This window comes from Genypterus blacodes, unplaced genomic scaffold (assembly GCF_046128005.1).
Source record: "Genypterus blacodes isolate CSIRO-AG114 ecotype Tasmania unplaced genomic scaffold, CSIRO-AGI_Gbla_v1 ptg000099l_1, whole genome shotgun sequence".
NCBI classification, from domain to species: Eukaryota; Metazoa; Chordata; class Actinopteri; order Ophidiiformes; family Ophidiidae; genus Genypterus; species Genypterus blacodes.
The window spans coordinates 1,178,131-1,197,227 of record NW_027466903.1 but is presented as its reverse complement, the minus strand read 5'-3'; the positions used below and the strand labels follow the sequence as shown (position 1 = coordinate 1,197,227).

Here is a 19,097-nt window from a genome sequence, read left to right as displayed (position 1 = left end):
TATAAATGCTGACGAGCTGTTGTGACTTTCTTTGCTTTCATTTTGTCGTGCATTTTAAATATTGACCAAAAATGACCATCAAAACTTTTTCGATTGAATACGACGCCATCAACAGCAACAACACCTTCACAAATGGAGATACCATCAATGGGAGGATCATTTTGGAGACTTCCAAAGAAACAAAAATCCAATCACTTCTTTTCACAGGAAAGGGAAAAGCTCAGGTTCGCTGGCATGACTATTATGGACAAAAACAACATGTGTTCTGGGCTAATGACAAATACTATTCAGTCAAACACCACATCTTGAGAGAGGCAAGACAAGATGGTAACGTATTAAATAAACAAATCTCTGAGTAATTATATCTATTATGAGCCTCAATAAACTGAAGAGGAACTTGTGGCAGCAATAGTAATATGGACAAACTATTTGTAGGTACTGAAGTTATTGGTAAAGGAAGACACGTGTTTCCTTTTTCCTTCAAGATCCCTGATCGGTGGGTAAATCTTCACATTTGATTTGTTACTTTGTCACTTTTTTTTCTTTCACTTAAAATTCTCATTTGCTACTTTTTCACAGAAATATGCCCTCAACTTTCACATCTGTGACAGGCAAAATTATCCACAAGGTCAAAGCAGAGCTCAAACAGTCAATGAAGCTGACCAAAAAAGCTGAAACTCACTTCACGTTTGTGTCCAAAGCAGACATGAACATTCCAGGACTTATGGTAGGAAATGCTTAATTCTTTGAACTTCTGACATCTAAAAAAAAGGTGACAATTCCCTGACCACATTATTCTATCTGTTCGTTTAGGAGCCTCAAAATGGTTGCAAGGATAAATCGGTCACATTTTTTGGTTCTGGAAATATTTCAATGGACATTCACACCAAGCAGATGGGATATAAGCAAGGTAACACTTCATCTGAGTAGAGTTTCTCCACTCACCTCTTTCTTATCATTTCCTTCTTATATTGATATGCACAAAATTTTATCTTTTGAAATTCACCTTTTTGTGTGTGGATGAATAACAATACTCGCTTCCTTTAGACGCTTAATGCCGCCAATATCTGTTGTAAATTTCCAGGTCAGGCTCAATAAATTAAACACTTACTCACTTAATTACTAATATCTAATAACATTAATCCAGTTTTCTTATACTTAGTTTCTAAGTTCTCTAAGACTGCTGTGCCTGTCAAGTGAAACACGCTGAGATTGTATTAGTGTAAGAGGAGTAAAATAATAAAATCATTGGTAACAAGAGAAATGAGTCATATGTGCTGTTAATTGAACATGTTTACTTTTGTGTCTTTGGTAACAGCTAAGTATGGTGTGTTTAGGTGTGTTTCTTCCCTTCATTTTACAGGTGAGACGCTCCAGGTCACAGCTAAAATCAGTAATCGGTCGACTCGCACAGTCAAACCCAAATTTGTACTGTATGAAAAGCAAAGCTTCTTCGCTCAGGGTAGTAGGAAACTTTTCACAAAGGAAATCATCAAGGAGAAGATTGAGCCTCTGGAGTCCTCAGGCACACAAACGGTCACCAAGACGATCACCATCCCTAAAGGGTTACCTGCCTCCATCCTGAACTGTCCCATCATCAGGCTGGAGTACAGGCTGAGGGTATGCACCCATTAGCTGCAAGCAGTTTTTTTGATATGCAGGCATCTTCTTCTGTTTGCTATTTCACATAATTGTTGCACTTATGTGTGAATGGATAATGCATAGTATTAAGATGTATTATTTATTTTTAAGATCATTCCGTTAATTAATAGGCCACACAGGGCATTATTCCAACTTTAAACCCAATACAGACCAACTAAACACAGTAAAACACCACACATTAGCCATAATGTAACATATGGCTTGTGTAAAAACATACATTTTACTTTGAGACATTTGATTACTTTGTACTTCAAATAATGAGGTCATATGACCATCCTGGTTCGGAAGAAGTAATCCAACCCCCTTTGATGTCCTGATGGTATTGGGATGTGTTAGTGTCCACAAGATAACATTTTAAATCTGAGTGGAAACATTTAAAACCATTGAGAAGGAAAAAAGGCAGAGCACACAGACATGCACACAAGTTAAATCAACTCAAGAGAGACGAAATCTAAACCAGAGAGGACCTCTAGTGACAAAACAAAGAAACAACCAAAAGTCAATCACACTGACATGGATTAGCAGTTAAATCCAAAACTACTACAAGAGTGTTCCTGCAAAATGTGGAGCTGTGCAAAACATTTTATATTTAACATGACTCTGACTTCCACAGGTCTATCTGGATGTCAAGTGCGCACAAAACCCAGAGGTTAAATTTCCGATAGTCATCTTACCTGCATCTGGTATTCCTGCAACCGCACAACCATATGACTATGCTGCCTTCAGTCCAAACCCACCTGCATGGGGCCCTGCACCTCCACAACCAGCTGCATACCCTCTTGTGGGCCCCCCACCTCCCTATGGAGCATATGGACCCAACCCCTCACAGGACCCTGACCTCTCCTATGGAGTTGACAGGAAGTATTAGTGGTGGGATGTGTTAGCTGCTTGTATGTTAGATTATATAACATTGTTTCTGGACAATATTTCATTTTGTTTTGTTTTTCTAACATTAATATACTTCATGTTTGTGTTCTAGCTAATTACATTGTATAAAGCTGTTTTTAATGTTTCATATTTCTTTAATACTCCTTTAATTCGCCTGCCGCTGACCTTGATTAAGGCATTAGGCTGTAGAATTGGAGGGGAATTGTGTTTGTCTTAACTTATCAGTTTGTCTGTTTTAGTGATGCTGTAGAAATACATTTAACCTTGTGTATTGTATTGCATTATATTGTGTTGTTGTCCCTACCCTAATTTTTACTGTATGAAAGGCAAAGCTTCTTCGCTAGAGGTCGCAGAAAACTTTTCACATGGAAATTATCATGGAGGGTAGGGGGAGTGAGTCTGCTGCTCCTCCTCCTCTTCCTCCTCCCTCAGGCCGAGCCGGGCCCACTTCCTGTGGCCGGGGTGTGGTTATGTCGTCGCTCTTTGCTTAGACACTATTGTTTACAATTCTGTACTTGCTGTGAATGATGTCGAGCACCGTGAAGAGCCTGAAAGTGACCTATAACCCCGTCAATGAGACGAACACGTTCACCAGCGGAGACATTGTTTCGGGTCAGGTGACGCTGGAAGTGTCCGGCGACTGCCAGATTAATGCGCTTTTGGTCACTTTTAAGGGGAAATCCAGGGTCTTGTGGTCAGAGAGACATGGTCAAGTCACGGTGGTCTACCACTCCAAGGAAAAGTACTTCAGCATCAAACATTACTTCATCCGAGATGAGAAGGACCGCGGTAAGTGCGCGTTCACGTTGTAGTAAAAGTTCGTGTGCAGTACAATTTCCCCATTATGCACACGAGTCTTGCCGCGAACTTTATTTTGAAGGGTTCGCTGTAGAAGTAGAGAGTTATGGAGATTCCAGGTTAAGATTCACTGCAGAGACTTGAATGGAAAAAAGTGTGGTTCTTGTCAACAGTGACAAGAACCACACTGGGCATGAAACTGGATGTGTGTGTGTGTGTTTATGTTTATGTCAAGAGGGGCCAAGTGCACTGGCGCATACTACTGAAAAACACTCATAAATGTAAGAGGGAGGGGAGGTGTCAGTATTTATCTCAGTATGGGTGTATTTATGCAAATTCAGTGTTAGAAGTGTTTCTTTTTCCTTCAGGAGTGGACTGTGAAACACTTCTGACAGGGATTGACAGCAGTCCAGCATGTAAGTGACTGAAACACATGTACACACGTCTGTCTGAGCTCACACTTACGGTCACCAGTGTTTTATACTATGATATGGTTTTAAAGTGATAGGTGCAGTGACCTTTCCACAGGTGATGGTGGTGCATTGATCTTCGTGAATGGTTTAATGAAGTTCTGAGCCTGACGCACAAGCAGAGGCTGTTTTATTTTGTGAGGAAGTACAGTATCTTCAGACTGGATGCCGTGTCAGTTACATTCACCAAACAAAACAAACCCCTTAACCTGCTTTATCCAGCTTATTGCTGCAAAGGGGGGTCACAGACAGGTAGTCAAAGAGTTCTGATTTCATAGAATGAAGTGCAAGAGCCACTTCATCACCCTTTGCTTTAAATCCAGTGGAGGTCTAAGCAGTAAAGTGCCTGAATGTGTGGAGCTTTTGTATACAGTTTGACCCTTGCAAAACAACAATGTACCTGCAGTGTCTTAGAAGCAACTGATTACTATAGCAGTAACTGTTGAATGACTGAACTACAAAAGTACTCGCTTCATAAATACAATAAGTCTTACTGCCTTACAGACAGCAGCGTTGTCGCTCCAGGTTGCCATGTCTACCCGTTCACATTTCAGTTTCCCAACCAGTAAGTGATGTCAGTCTATCAGTAGTTACATTTGCTATGTACATATGGTAATGCACTAGATTAGTCTGCAGTGCCTTATTTCTCTGTTGAGCCAGTGTGTTTGCTTCCAGGCTGATTTAGTTAGCATTTACGTTACATTTGTCCCGCTGTGGTTTACATTAGGGAAATGCCTTCTTCTTTTGACGGCTGCGTTGGTAAAATCCAGTACTCACTCGAAGCCAAGCTGAGCAGATCCATGAGGATTCCCAAGAAAGAGTTGACTAAGATCAACTTTGTGACCAGGGCGGATCTGAGCAGTGTCCCAGGGCTCATGGTATGTGCAGAGTTAAATATTTGACATTCCTTTAAAACAATCCCCTCAGCCCCCACCTCTCCAGGTGGAGTTGCTCAGTTGTGAGCAAAAAAAAATTCTGGTTGTACTGGTTATGGTTGTAATGGTGTGGGTGAGGGTTCTCAAACTAAAGAAACCTTAAGGATAAACAGGGATTACATTCAGTGCTTATTTCAGCAGAAACATCTGAATAAATGCTGAAACTGGTAAATTGCGTATTAAGGTGTTGTTGTACTGAATTAATTATTATTGATTACTTTCTGTTTCTTTTCAGACTCCACAGCACGAGTCCAAGGACAAGAAAATGAAGCTTTTTACCTCAGGAACAGTGGCCATGGACGTGGACATTGAAAAAACAGGCTTCCTCCAAGGTAAGAGTCTTTAACCTCATACTGGTACACACTATGTTGCCTCATAACAAAGGTTGTTTTTAAGGAGATTTCTGGTGTGTTCTGTAGGCGAGGGAATAATGGTTCAGGCCAACATTCAGAACAACTCATCTCGTGCAATCAAGCCCAAGTACTGTCTGTACAGAAAGCACAGCTTCTTCGCCAAAGGGAGGAGAAGGCTCTCCACTAAAGACCTGTTGAAAGAAGTCGGAGAACCAATCCCACCCTCTTCACAGGAGAAGGTCACCAAGGTCATCAACATTCCCCACGATTGTGAGCCATCCATCCTGAACTGCAACAACATCAAAGCAGAGTACAGGCTAAGGGTAAGCGTCATATCGTGCTCAATATTTTGCAGAAAAGTTTTGTGTCTCTGCTTAGCAGGTGTTACGCAATCCCTCCTTTCCAACGCGTTCAAGCAAACAATAGAACTGTTGTTTTCTCCCCACAGGTCTATTTGGATGTCAAATATGCCTCAGACCCTGAGATCAAGTTTGAAATTGTCATCCTGCCTGCATCTCAGATCCCTACTGGTCAACAACCTCCTGCTTATGGTGGTTTTGGAGCTTCTGCTTTTGGGAACCCGGACCTCCGAGCCTGGGGCCCTGCACAGCCACAACAACCAGACGCCAACCACCAGCAGCCTGTGAACCTCCCACCTCCCTATGCATCATATGGGATGTACCCCCCCCTGAATGAATTTAAGTAGATGTTATGAGATTTTGAGGATACCGAGACATTCAAGGGGGATGATAAAGAGAATAAAACAGCTGTGAGTGTCAGCTGGTTTTAAACCCCCAAATTACATGGGTTTGTGTAATGTGTGACGTCTCATTATTAATGCTAAATATAAAAATACAAACAGCCTACCTCTTTGAAAACAATGGCACGGTGCTTCATCAGATTTATAAATTCCATGCCATCCTTATCGCCAGTAATATAAAGCATTTCTCCTTAACATTTCAGGACTTATTTGTACTGTATTGAAGTAATAACAATGTTTACTAGAAACATGATTATGACTCGCATTAAGTGTGCTAAAGTACAAATCTACATGACTCACATAGCCTGTGTGAGTGTGAGTCCAGGCATGGTGTCATAAAGAGCTGCAGGTGTGAACGATTGCAGCCGATTAGTTAGAGCAGGACGTGACATCATCCCATTGTGCTGTGTTCGTTTTGGAATCCTGTTATTTGAGTGACAAAAAACAAGTGTACAGTCTCACCGTTTCAAAATGTGCTAGATGTTTTCATCATGTTTTTGAAAAATAAATTTTTCCTTGTATTTTATGCATGTCAGTTTAATATATTTCCTCTAATGACAATTAGATGTTCTAGTCTCTGTAATAGAATGTGGTGGGCAATGGTGTCAAATGCAGCACTAAGATCTGACAGGAGTAGCACAGAGAGAAGTCCTTTGTCTGATGCGGTTAGAAACTCTTGAGACATTCGCCAGTGCTGTCTCTATGCTATGGTGGGCTCTAAATCAAGACTGAAAAACCTTGAATAAACTATTGTCATGTAGAAATTCACATAACTGATTGGTGGCGGCTTTATTGCGCTACTTTAAAGGACTGGTAAATAAATAGCCTGTTACTAGAGAAAGATTGCTCATATTTAGCAGAGTGCTGATTGAGGGAAAGACTTCCTTGAGCTGCTTGGTTGGAATCGGGTCAAGGAGATAGGTTGATGATTTACTGTAGATAAGGATATCACTGATGATAATTCAGCAAGGTCAATTTGTGTTGCATCATACCCATTCTGAGACGTGTTTTTACAAAGACAGTCTTTAACCAGATGAGCGTGATGACAGTTTCAAGGTTGGCAAGAGTTTCAACTGGCACAGATGGTAATTGCACAACCACAACCAACCACAACCAACTTGTTCCCTATTCCAGACTACATGCAGGACACGGATGCTGACTCAATGGAGTAAAGGGAGACCGACTGACAGGTGTCGGTCTGAATAGTAGTGGTGAGCTCTGAATTCTGGAGGTCACTGAAGTAAGTGGATTGAACAATATCCCCCGTGATAGTGCTCGTAACGTCTCTGGGGTGATGGCTCTGAATGTGTCAAAATGCACATAGAGCTGAAGTCTTGCTGCATGTGCTGGCATCACACACTACCATAACACCGTATGTGAACTTTGCACCTCCTGTATCAGCATTTGGTTTGATATCATAATGGGTTATGTGTACTATATACTGTATATGTATATGTACACTCTGTATCAACACATTAAAATGCATTTGTTACTCAAAGTATTTGCATCTGGATTGATAAATGCAGGAGCTACAATATTCCTTGATGACAGATCATATGAATGTATAGGTTGAAGTCTTGATTATGGAAGATTATCTTAATCTCATTTGGATCTTATTTTCAGTTAAGCAGGTAATTCTGGGCTCCCGTGCATATAATGGAGAGCAATTCAGACTAAAGCAATTCACATTTCTGTTTATATCGATGGTTGTTTTTTTGATCTACACACAACTACACACCGTAGTCAAATGCTGACTTATCATGATCTGCCAGTCTTACATTACATTTGTAACCCATTTTTATACATATGTATGTATGTATTGCTATGGAACCACTCCCAGCGCAAAAGCGTGATCGCCCATGATTAAGTAGAGAGACAAGGGGGTTGTGAGGGAATTTTCCTAGCATGCTGATGCTAGTTTTTGCCCGTCACTGGATTGGTACCAGCACAAATATATACATCATCATTTTGGCGATATTGGAATCGCCAAAGGGGGGAATTATGTGGAAGAAAACATTACATCTGGCATTTATTAACTGTTCTTTAAAAATCATCATAAGAGTGGAGAGAACTGTGGACTTACATAAGCAGCCAGGACTTACAATAGAAGGAAATGATTAGAGGAAATATGCTCCTGCACCCACCCTTACACACTCTGATTTAAAAATGTGTTTGCTCTAAGAATAACTCAGTGTATGTATTCACTTAATCTTGTGATGCATCACTCATGTATGAATGAATAAAAGAAGAAGCCTCTCAACTCTGTCTCAGTTAATTGATCATTGGAAACTTCAACAGGAGAAACCAAAGAACCAGAGAATTCAAAATATATATCAGGTTTTACAGCTGTTTCTAAGGTTACTGTGATTTAGGAGAACTCCGTGACTATTGAGGTCAGAAGGGGACGAAATCTGTTTCTAATTGTTAAGATTTTATCGTCAAAGAAGCTCATTAAGTCATTACTACTGATATCTATGGGGATACATGGGTCAATAGATGGGTTATGGCTCTTTGTCAGCCTGGCCAAAGTACAGAAAGGTTACAGGGCTGTTTTTGTTCTCCTCTAGTAGCGACAAGTAATAGGCAGCTCTGGCTACAAATGGCCTTCCTATATGCATTGAGGCTGTCTTGCCAAATTGAGCATGATTCTTCTTCTTTTGTGGATCGCCATATTCCTTCAAGTTTCTGTGATGTTTGCTTTAGTTTGCGGGTTTGAGTATTATATATATATAGGCTGTGGTTGTGGCAGGGAGTGGGTTTATTTAGACTCTGAGTGAAGCCCATAGCCAATAGAGTCCAGTAATGAAATCAACGCAGGGTAGTGGATTCATTTAGGCTGACATATTCTTCATGACCCAGCCAGGTTTCAGTTAGACAGAATAAATCAATATGGTAGTCTGAAATTAGATCATTGATTAATGCAGCTTTAGGAGATGATGTTTAAAAGCTCACATTTAATGCTCTTATTTTGAACATTTTTTATTAGATTTTCATGTTTAACCCCTCCCTTGTTTACGTCTGGTTAAGTTGATTGAAGTGGTCGGGGGAAAGAGTTCCTACATGAATTTTGCTGGGTAATTGCTCTAATGGAAGTGCAGAGAAGCGCGTAGGCGAATTGCTGTTAATTCATCAGAACATCTCTAGTTTGTGTGAATGTATTTGTGTTCATTCAGTCATGAGCAGTGTGTGTGATTTGGTGATTGTGTGTTTTGGGGCCAGAAAAAGTATTTGTTTAGGACCACCAAAATCCTGGGCCCGTCCTTACCGTAACAAATAGTGTGACGTTAAATGTCTGCGTGGTTGAGCCTTTATTTATTTTGGTAAGTTGGAAGGTTGTGTACTTTGTGGGTGACACCTAGACATGTGATACAAGACAAACAGGTTAAACAGCATGTTGTACTCCAAGCTACAGTATAAATGCTGACGAGCTGTTGTGACTTTTTTTGCTGCTGTTTTGTCGTGCATTTAAAATACTGAATAAAAATGACCATCAAAACTTTTTCGATTGAATACGACGCCATCAACAGCAACAACACCTTCACAAATGGAGATACAATCAATGGGAGGATCATTTTGGAGACTTCCAAAGAAACAAAAATCCAATCATTGCTTTTCACAGGAAAGGGAAAAGCTCAGGTTCGCTGGCATGAACATCATGCACACCATCAAAATCAACATCAACATCATCAAAATCGTGTGTTCTGGGCTGATGAGAAATACTATTCAGTCAAACAAAACATCTTGAGAGAGGCAAGACAAGATGGTAACGTATTAAATAAACAAAGCTCTGAGTAATTATACCTTGTATGAGCCTCAATAAACTGAAGAGGAAATTGTGGCAGCGATAATAACATCGACAAACTATTTGTAGGTACTGAAGTTATTGGTAAAGGAAGACACGTGTTTCCTTTTTCCTTCAAGATCCCTGATCGGTGAGTAAATCTTCACATTAGATTCCTTACTATGCTACTTTGTCACTTTCTTTACTTTCACTTTTATTTCTCATTTGCTACTTTTTCACAGAAATATGCCCTCAACTTTCACATCTGTGACAGGCAAAATTATCCACAAGGTCAAAGCAGAGCTCAAACAGTCAATGAAGCTGACCAAAAAAGCTGAAACTCACTTCACGTTTGTGTCCAAAGCAGACATGAACATTCCAGGACTTATGGTAGGAAATGCTTAATTCTTTGAACTTCTGACATCTAAAAAAAGGTGACAATTCCGTGAAAACATTATTCTATTTGTTTGTTTAGGAGCCTCAATATGGTTGCAAGGATAAATCGGTCACATTTTTTGGTTCTGGAAATATTTCAATGGACATTCACACCAAGCAGATGGGATATAAGCAAGGTAACACTTCATCTGATGTAGAGTTCCTCACTCACCTCTGTCTTATCATTTCCTTTTAATATAAATATGTACAAAATTAGATCTTTGGTCATTCACCTTTTTGTGTATGGATGAGTCAAAATACTCGCTTCCTTTTAGACGAAAAATGCCGCCAATTTCTCAACTCTTAATTACTAATATCTAATAACATTCTTCTTCCCTTCATTTTACAGGTGAGACGCTCCAGATCACAGCTGAAATCAGTAATCGGTCGACTCGCTCAGTAAAACCCAAATTTGTACTGTATGAAAAGCAAAGCTTCTTCGCTCAGGGTCATAGGAAACTTTACACAAGGGAAATCATCAAGGAGAAGATTGAGCCTATAGAGTCCTCTGGCACACAAACGGTCACCAAGACGATCACCATCCCTAAAGGGTTACCTGCCTCCATCCTGAACTGTCCCATCATCAAGCTGGAGTACAGGCTGAGGGTATGCAACCAGGCATTTCTTTTCTACTATTTCACAGAATTTTTGCATGTATGTGTGAATGCATAATGCATAGTATTAAGATTTACTATTTATTTTTAAGATCATTCTGTTGATAATAGGCCACTCAGGGCATTATTCCAACTTTAAACCCAATACAAGCCAACTAAACACAGTAAAACACCACACATCAGCCATAATGTAACATATGGCTAAACATTTAGTTTGGTGTGAGGCAGTGGCTCAGTGGGTAGAGCTTCTGCTTGGGAACCGGAGGGTCGCCGGTTCGAGCCCCTGCCGAGGTGCCCCTGAGCAAGGCACCGAACCCTCAATTGCTCCCCCCTCTGCGAAGGGTGGTAATGTAATGTAAGTCGCTTTGGATAAAAGCGTCTGCCAAATGATCGTAATGTAATGTGTTTCATTTCAAACATTGACATGTGACCATCCTGGTTCAGAAAAATTAATTAAGAAGTAATCCAAACCCCTTTGATGACCTGATTGTATGTGTTATTGTTCACAAGATAACATTTTTAATCTGGGTAGAAACATTTGAAACCATTGAGAAGGAAAACAGTCAGAGCACACAGATAGAGTGGACACAGACATGCACACTAGCCAAGTCGACAAACTCAAGAGAGAGGAAATATAAACCAGAGAGGACCTCTAGTGACAAAACAAAGAAACAACCAAAAGTAAATCACACTGACATGGATAAGCAAGACATTGTTCAAGTCTGTTAAATCCAAAACTACCACCAGTTTGTTCCTGCAAAATGGGGAGATGTGCAAAAAATTTTTTTATTTAACATGACTCTGACTTCCACAGGTCTATCTGGATGTCAAGTGTGCATCAGACCCAGAGGTTAAACTCCCGATAGTCATCTTACCTGCATCTGGTATTCCTGCGACCGCACAACCATATGGTTATGCTGCCTTCAGTCCAAACCCACCTGCATGGGGCCCTGCACCTCCACAACCTGCTGCATACCCTCTTGTGGGCCCTGCACCTCCACAACCTGCTGCATACCCTCTTGTGGGCCCTGCACCTCCACAACCTGCTGCATACCCTCTTGTGGGCCCTGCACCTCCACAACCAGCTGCATACCCTCTTGTGGACCCTGCACCTCCACAACCAGCTGCATACCCTCTTGTGGACCCTGCCCCTCCACAACCAGCTGCATACCCTCTTGTGGACCCTGCACCTCCACAACCAGCTGCATACCCTCTTGTGGACCCTGCCCCTCCACAACCAGCTGCATACCCTCTTGTGGGCCCCCCACCTCCCTATGGAGCATATGGACCCAACCCCTCGCTGTACCCTGACCTCTCCTATGGAATTGACAAGAAGTATTAGTGGTGGGATGTGTTGTGGCTGTAGCTTTTAAGTGAAGCTGAACTCTTACATTGTTCCTTATCATTATTCCTATTTTGTAGTTTTGCTAACATGAATTATACTTCATGTTTGAGTTCTAGCTACTAACGTTGTATAAAGATGTTTTTAATGTTTCTTTTTCATATTTCTTTCATACTTGTATATGAAAGAGTTGATCAAAACCTAATTGTTTGACACTGAGTCTATGTTTAGTGGGTTAATATGCCTGCCAGTGCCCTTGATTAAGGCATTAGCCTGTAGAATTGGAAGGGAATTGTGTTTGTCTTGACTTATCTGATTTTATAGAAACATACCTTATGTATTGTATGACATTAAATTGTATGACATTAAATTGTGTTGTCGTCTCTCTTGGTGTCTCTCTCTTGGAACCACAAGGGATCATGTATAAATTGGAAATTGTCTTACAATTCTTACAATTCTGTGAAGGCTATTTGTACTTTGACTGCTCCACCAAACTAGACAAGCACAGTCACAGACAAAACAATGTCTTGCATTCTTTTCACACTGATGAAATACTATTGAAATAGTTCCATCCTATCTCCCCCAATCCCATCATGTAAATCAGCATTCACGTGACTGAGGAGACATCATGGCAAATATTAGAGGGAGAGAGAGAGAGAGAGAGAGAGAGAGAGAGAGAGAGAGAGCAGCATGTGACAGTCGCAAAGCTGAAGAGATAAGAGCAGTAGGAGCCAGTGTTCACACCGACGCCAGCAGAGGAATGACCATCCAAAGCATTTCTATCGAGTATGACACCAAAAATGAGGAGAATGTGTTTTTCAGCAGTGACTCAATCACAGGGAGGATTGTGCTCAGTGTTGGTAAATCCACAAAAATTGAGTGTCTATCTTTGAAGGCCAAAGGAAAAGCCAAAGTGATGTGGACCGAATATTATGGGGGTGGTATTCATGTTCCATATTTTAGTAAAGTGAAGTTTTTCTCCGTTGAAAAGACAATCCTGCAAAGAGAAAGTGGTGAGTCCTTCTTTTTTAATTCATACTTGACATAACGGAAATTAAGTATAGAGAAGAGTCTTGATAAATTAAAGATAATGTTTTCTTTTTATTTTAAATAGGCACTGGAACTCTTACACCTGGGAAGCATGTCCTTCCCTATGCCATTGAAATACCTGACATGTAAGTGAAACAGAGACATATTCAGAATTCATATCATACAAAACAAAATACAATTGTCATTTGCAGACATTTGGTTTTCCCAGCTGCCCTAGACACATTTCTGATATTGTGTTTCTCCTGTCAGGGATCTGCCTTCATCCTTCAAGGGTCGATTTGGTAAAATCTTTTATTTACTAGAAGCCAGAGTGAACAGAGCATCGAGACCAGCCTGCAAAGCCAGGAGAAAGTTCACTTTACTTTCAAAGGGAGACGTGACCATTCCCGATCTAATGGTAAGAGATCTGTGTAATGGTTGATTGATAAGTTCTGAGCTTCATTTGCAACAACTAAACACAGCTGATATATTATTATTTGAGGCATAACAGGCCTCAGCTACATTTTGTGTTTTGAAAAAGGTGAAAGTCACCATTGTCCCTGTTGAAGAAAGTAAAAATCTGAAAGACTCTGGAACTTCAGATTGCTCATCTCTATTGGTGAAAACGTTGAAGGAACTGGTTTAACAGTTGACACAGGAACACAGGGAAGGTCAGCTAGTCACAAGTTTGCTTATAGGGCGGACAGAAGTGTTGAGGATGCAACACACACCATCTTACAGATGAAAGCCCAATGTCTGGAAGCCTGAAAAACCCATGGTAGACTTTTGTTCACTGTACATCTTACTGTTGCACTTAATTACTATTCGACCACACATACTCACAGGCCAAATTTCTTACAGTAGGCTGGTAGTGAGTCATGTTTATTCAATACTTGTTTGTCCTGAACACTGACTTCATAAGGCCATTTATCATTGTAACCCATTACTTCTTGTTGTCAGCACAGCACCCTGCACAGTATTTGCTTTCTTTTCCAATTTCTAAGTTCTTATTGTAAAGGTCTATGTCTTTTATTCTTACTCTTACTCAATATGTAGTTTATTTCTTTTCTTTTCTTTTAGCCTTAAGTGTCAGTGTTTTTATGTGACCTATGATTGTTGATGCGTGATAAAACTAAACTTCTTTCAGTATAAGAAGTTTATCACATGAACAAAAGCCATCACCACAAACAAATAAATAAATGATGTGAAATTTGTGCTGCAGAAACCTCAGCAAAGGGACACAAACAAGACAGTCACATTTTTTGGATCTGGAAATGTAACCATGGATGTTCACATTGACAGGATGGGATACGTGCCAGGTGAGCATATCAAATATTCAGTGTGCGTGTGGAACTGAGGACATGATGTATAGTTTACCAGACCAAAACCTTTCCCATTCAACAGGAGAAAATCTTCAAATCCGAGCTGACATTGTCAACAACTCAACTCGCACTGTAACTCCCAAGTACTGCATGTATGAGAAACACTGCTTCTACGCAAATGGGAAGAGGAAGGTCTGCACAAAAGACATCCTGGAGGAGAGAGGAGCACCTGTTCCTGCAGGGACCAGACTGAATGTGAACAAAGTCTTCAGCATCCCGCAGCATCTCACTGGTACCATCTTCAGCTGTCCCATACTGAAACGGGAATACAGATTTAAGGTTTGGCTCTGCGCTTTCAGTCAAAACACTTGTATGTAAACTGTCTCAATGTTGATTGTGTATGATTTGTCTCTTTTCAGGCTTGAGTGTATTGGCCTCATTTTAACAATAACCCTGAACCTCCTTTCTATCTTATCATTATTGTGTGTTTCATGGTTTTCAGGTGGTTCTCGATGTGACCCTAAACAAAAAGGCAGAGGTTCGGTTACCAATTGTTGTTCTCGCGGACCCTGATGGATCAGTATCAAAAGAGCTGCAGGAGCAAAATACTACACCTGGAAACTACAACAGCGGATTGAATGTTCCTGAGGTCAGGGATCACGGATCATCTGAGTGAAATGGGAATTTTGTATTTTGCTAATATCAATGACACAGTGTTGGGTTGCAGGTCACGTATAATTATTTTGAATATCACACTCTTCTGTTTATTTATGTTTGATGCTTCGAATTCCAAAAGAGCAGCAGTGCCAAGATTGGAAGTAACTGTAATGTTTTTCGATTTATGTACAAAAAAATTGGACATCTCACATGAGTCACAGTTGTACTTGTAATGATAAATTCATTTATTTTTTGGAATATTCAAGTTAATTACTTAGTATTTTGGACACAAGAAAGTAGTATATTCATAATTAAAAAAACAACATATCTAAAAAGAAAAGTCCCAATCAATTCATGTGCCACAATCAATAAATGCCATGAAACTAAATAAAATGTGTGAACAAAGAATCAGAGGTTAAGTCCATCGTAATCTTGGAAACATTGTGTTGTACTTAACTTAACAGTGATAACGAATGTTATTTGTGGATTTATTTTGAGTGAGTACTTTATTGAGGAATGAATAAATAATATGCACAATCATTTATATTGTCTGTCAGCATCCATAATGTCATTCTAATTCTGGCCTCAAAGGCTGCAGGCTAAGGTTACCTGTGTGAAAGTGACACCTGCCGGCTGGATCACATGATCAGTGTGACACAGATACAGGTTCTGGAGAAGTCCACTGTTACAGCACATATGATAGGCTCTCTAATATAGACACCATGGCCAGAGTCAAGCCTGCGTCTTAACAATGGGATTTATACTTTGTGGATTTACATAGATTTGTTATCACACTGTGGATCTGCAGCTCTCTGATTTGGTGACATCAACAGCCAAAGAGTCTTACCATGACCGTGAAGCATCTGTCTGTGGAATACGACAAGCTGAATGAAGGAGGCACCTTCTCCCCCGGGGACACGCTCTCTGGCAGAGTCATAGTGGTGACCAGCAAGGAAACTAAAGTTCAGTGTTTTGTGGTGAAAGCCAAAGGGAAAGTCGAGGTGACGAGGCCTGAACAAGATGGACAAAATCTTTCAGTCCAGAGTGACAAAAAGAGATATTTTTATTTTGAAGAGATCCTTCTCCAAGACAAAAAGGGAGATGGTTTGTATAGATTGTGTGCACATGAGCAATGACATAAGTTACAGTATTTATGGATGTGCAATTAACAACATAATATGTCTTTTTTCTAGGTTCTGTCGTCATTGGTCCTCGGAAGAACGTGTTTTCATTCACCTTTGTTATACCAAATAGGTAACTGTTTGCACTTAAATTAGAATTTTCAACATTCCTGAACATGCGACACAAAGGAGTTGCCTCACTATTGCGGATTTATTTCCCTTTCAGAGATATGCCATCATCGTATGAGGGGAAATGGGGAAAGATTGCATATAGTTTGCGAGCAAAGCTGACCCAGTCCATTTGGCTTGTACACAAAAGCAAGACTGAGGTCCCTTTTCTAACCAAATCAGAATTCCCCTTCGTCTCCAAGTCAGAAATGATCATCATCGGACTGAAGGTACGGAATTCATCTGGAATTCATCTGGTTTGTTGGTTTTCCCCTTATTCTCCACTTTCGCTTTACTCATGTGAAGGTTAAGTTTGTAAAGTCACTATCATACCTTATAATAATGGACTGTGCACTTCATGATGTCTTTAACTGGTATTTAGAGACCTTGACATATTATTTCTTTACCTGCTAGGAGCCGCAGAGTTCCACCAGGATTTCGTTTTATGGCTCTGGAAAGGTTACTTTGAACGTTACCGCCGAGAAAATGGGACTAAAGCAGGGTAAATAGTTCTTTAAGTGCTATGTGTAACAGAGGCTGTCTTGACCAAAACATGAATGGCATTTTCTCCCTTTTTCTGAATTGTAATAGGCGAAGCAATGATAGTCTCAACAGAAATAATCAACAGCTCTGCTCGCACCGTGACTCCTAAATTCTACCTGTGTGAGAAGCAGACCTTTGTCTCGCAGTCAAAGAGAATCACACACACACAAGACGTCCTGTTTGCGACAGGGGATGCTGTTTCAGCAGAGACCATCATGTCTACAAGCAAAGTTCTGGCGATCCCTCCACAGCTTCCCCCGACCTTCTTCAACTGCTCCATGATGAAGCTTGAGTACAGAATCAAGGTAGTTTTTTGTGTGTTGACAAATAGACGAGCTTTGGTTTAATGTTGCCCCACAACACCTGTTTTTGTTTCGTAAGTAAACTGAAGAAAGTCGATGCAATGCTTAGCTGCATCTAGTGACAGCAGAGTTCATTTAAGAGAGAGAAAGAGAGAGAGAGAGAGAGAGAGAGAGAGAGAGAGAGAGAGAGAGAGACCTCTTGGTTTGTGTCTCTTCCACACAATATAATGAGCTAATGAGGGCACATGTAGGAGAAGTGTCGAATTTCAGTCCAACCCGTTCTGTCATGTTATTAGTTGAAATTAGGGTCAGGCCAACTCTTTCCCTAAAACTACAAGTTGTGGCACTGAGGCAAAAACTACTAATCATTTTTCAGAGTTAATGTTGTCCATGTTATGTAATCTATTGTGCCAAATAATTTTAATTTTAAGAGGTCTACCCTCTTTGGTATAATACATAACACACATGTGCCTTTCATTGCAGGTCACTCTTGATGTCCCAATGGCAAGAGATCAAGAAATCAAACTTCCTCTAATCATTCTTTTAGGTTCACCAAAACCACCCAAACAGAAACCAAGGAGATCCATCTGGTTTAGAACGTTTTAGAACGTTTTTGAATGTTTAGAACGTAAACTGTTGTTGGCTTCAGGAGAAATTGAGCCTTTGGTGTGACTGAGTCTATTGTATAACAGCAACATTTCAATAAGAGGGTCTATAAGACCCCCAAATACCTCTTACAGATTGTCCTCTACATTATCTCATGTCCACTAGATGGAGATGTGAGTCACAAAGTAGATGTAAATTAATTTGACTGAATTAAATCAAATGTCTGTCTACCTTCTGTCCGTCCATGTCAGAACAGACTCCACGGTATCAGATCTTTGTATAACTTGCACAACTTCACTGCAAGTCTCCTGATATTTTCTTTTATTGTATTTGATGGCTCGACACATCTGTTAGACTTAAACTGAATTTCTGCTTTGGGTTGAATGAGGACAAACTAATAAAATGACACTGATACGCACCTGGGGTTTAGACAGACATCTACTTAATCACACACACTTAAATTTCAACAGATGTGAACAATTTCCATTCAAAAAAAATCTGTCTTCAATCCGGCATAATTATTGTTATAGGGAATGAAAATTCATACACTGCAGTAGAACGCAGAACAATGAAGCACCAACAACAGCAGATATTTAGCTGTGAGAGGATTCTCACACTCGTCCTTGTCCATTGATTCATTTAGCAACAGAGGGAAGTATGAGACAAAGAAACATTCATGGTTGGAGCAGTACATGTGTTGCCCAACCAGCTGGGTCCTAAGTGAAACCAGGCCCATGTTCCTCACAGAGACTCAGCGACCATTCCTTGCCCAGGAGGGGAGAGTGTGTTGAGAAGCTGAGTGTTTTATGGTCTGGATCCATACTGGAAACATTAGATGTGGCTATTGTGACACCGCATATAGCACACCCACCCACCCACCCATGCATCCACCCAGAGGAAGACAGAGAAGGAACATGGTTGGGTTCTGACTCAGCAGAAAGGACACACACCCTCATTTTCAAATTCACAAAAAAAAAACACGCAAAACAAAATTAATGGACTTCTCCCAACATTAATAATACAAAAGACTGAGACGGATCAACATGGGTCTCAGATTCCACTGTGCTGGTGTAGCTGTCCTCTGTGTGCTGTGGTGGAAAAACTCATATTTCAACTCAAAACTGTTGCAATTGACCTGTCATGTGTGTCACTTGATAGTGTATATTAACATTGAACTGCTTACATGCATGAAAGGAAATTCAAATAACATGTCAAACAATTTCTTCATCCTGTAAAGAAGCTTGTCATCCCTCCTCATGGAGTTAAATATGACTAAATTGCAGGGTTTGGTGCAGTGCCACTACCTTGCTG

General features: G+C 40.4%; 4 protein-coding genes across 6 annotated transcripts; all 4 read left to right on the top strand.

Annotated features, from left to right (window-relative positions):
* On the top strand, window positions 1-2,893 carry LOC143008215 (arrestin domain-containing protein 3-like). The gene is made up of 6 exons (XM_076159864.1): window positions 1-327; window positions 436-496; window positions 580-727; window positions 814-910; window positions 1,364-1,620; window positions 2,276-2,893. The coding sequence occupies exons 1-6, from the start codon at window positions 72-74 to the stop codon at window positions 2,528-2,530; spliced, it is 1,074 nt and encodes a 357-aa protein (XP_076015979.1). The 5' UTR covers window positions 1-71; the 3' UTR covers window positions 2,531-2,893.
* A 127-nt stretch (window positions 2,894-3,020) lies between these two features.
* On the top strand, window positions 3,021-6,947 carry LOC143008214 (arrestin domain-containing protein 3-like). Of its 2 annotated transcripts, none has more exons than XM_076159863.1 (7): window positions 3,021-3,339; window positions 3,717-3,764; window positions 4,323-4,383; window positions 4,546-4,696; window positions 4,989-5,085; window positions 5,173-5,429; window positions 5,627-6,947. In XM_076159863.1, exons 1-7 carry the CDS (start codon window positions 3,075-3,077, stop codon window positions 5,810-5,812), a joined length of 1,065 nt encoding a protein of 354 aa, XP_076015978.1. In that variant the 5' UTR covers window positions 3,021-3,074; the 3' UTR covers window positions 5,813-6,947. The 2 variants fall into 2 exon arrangements, with proteins under 2 accessions (XP_076015978.1, XP_076015977.1); XM_076159862.1 differs by having other exon boundaries at window positions 5,555-6,944.
* Window positions 6,948-9,244: 2,297 nt separating this feature from the next.
* Window positions 9,245-12,391, top strand: LOC143008095 (arrestin domain-containing protein 3-like). Of its 2 annotated transcripts, none has more exons than XM_076159695.1 (6): window positions 9,245-9,629; window positions 9,738-9,798; window positions 9,890-10,037; window positions 10,123-10,219; window positions 10,432-10,688; window positions 11,511-12,391. In XM_076159695.1, the coding sequence occupies exons 1-6, from the start codon at window positions 9,350-9,352 to the stop codon at window positions 12,036-12,038; spliced, it is 1,371 nt and encodes a 456-aa protein (XP_076015810.1). In that variant the 5' UTR covers window positions 9,245-9,349; the 3' UTR covers window positions 12,039-12,391. The 2 variants fall into 2 exon arrangements, with proteins under 2 accessions (XP_076015810.1, XP_076015811.1); XM_076159696.1 differs by having other exon boundaries at window positions 9,492-9,629; window positions 9,922-10,037.
* Window positions 12,392-12,781: 390 nt separating this feature from the next.
* Window positions 12,782-15,478, top strand: LOC143008211 (arrestin domain-containing protein 3-like). The gene is made up of 6 exons (XM_076159859.1): window positions 12,782-13,051; window positions 13,153-13,213; window positions 13,338-13,485; window positions 14,290-14,386; window positions 14,472-14,728; window positions 14,892-15,478. Exons 1-6 carry the CDS (start codon window positions 12,799-12,801, stop codon window positions 15,063-15,065), a joined length of 990 nt encoding a protein of 329 aa, XP_076015974.1. The 5' UTR covers window positions 12,782-12,798; the 3' UTR covers window positions 15,066-15,478.
* Window positions 15,479-19,097: the final 3,619 nt, after the last annotated feature.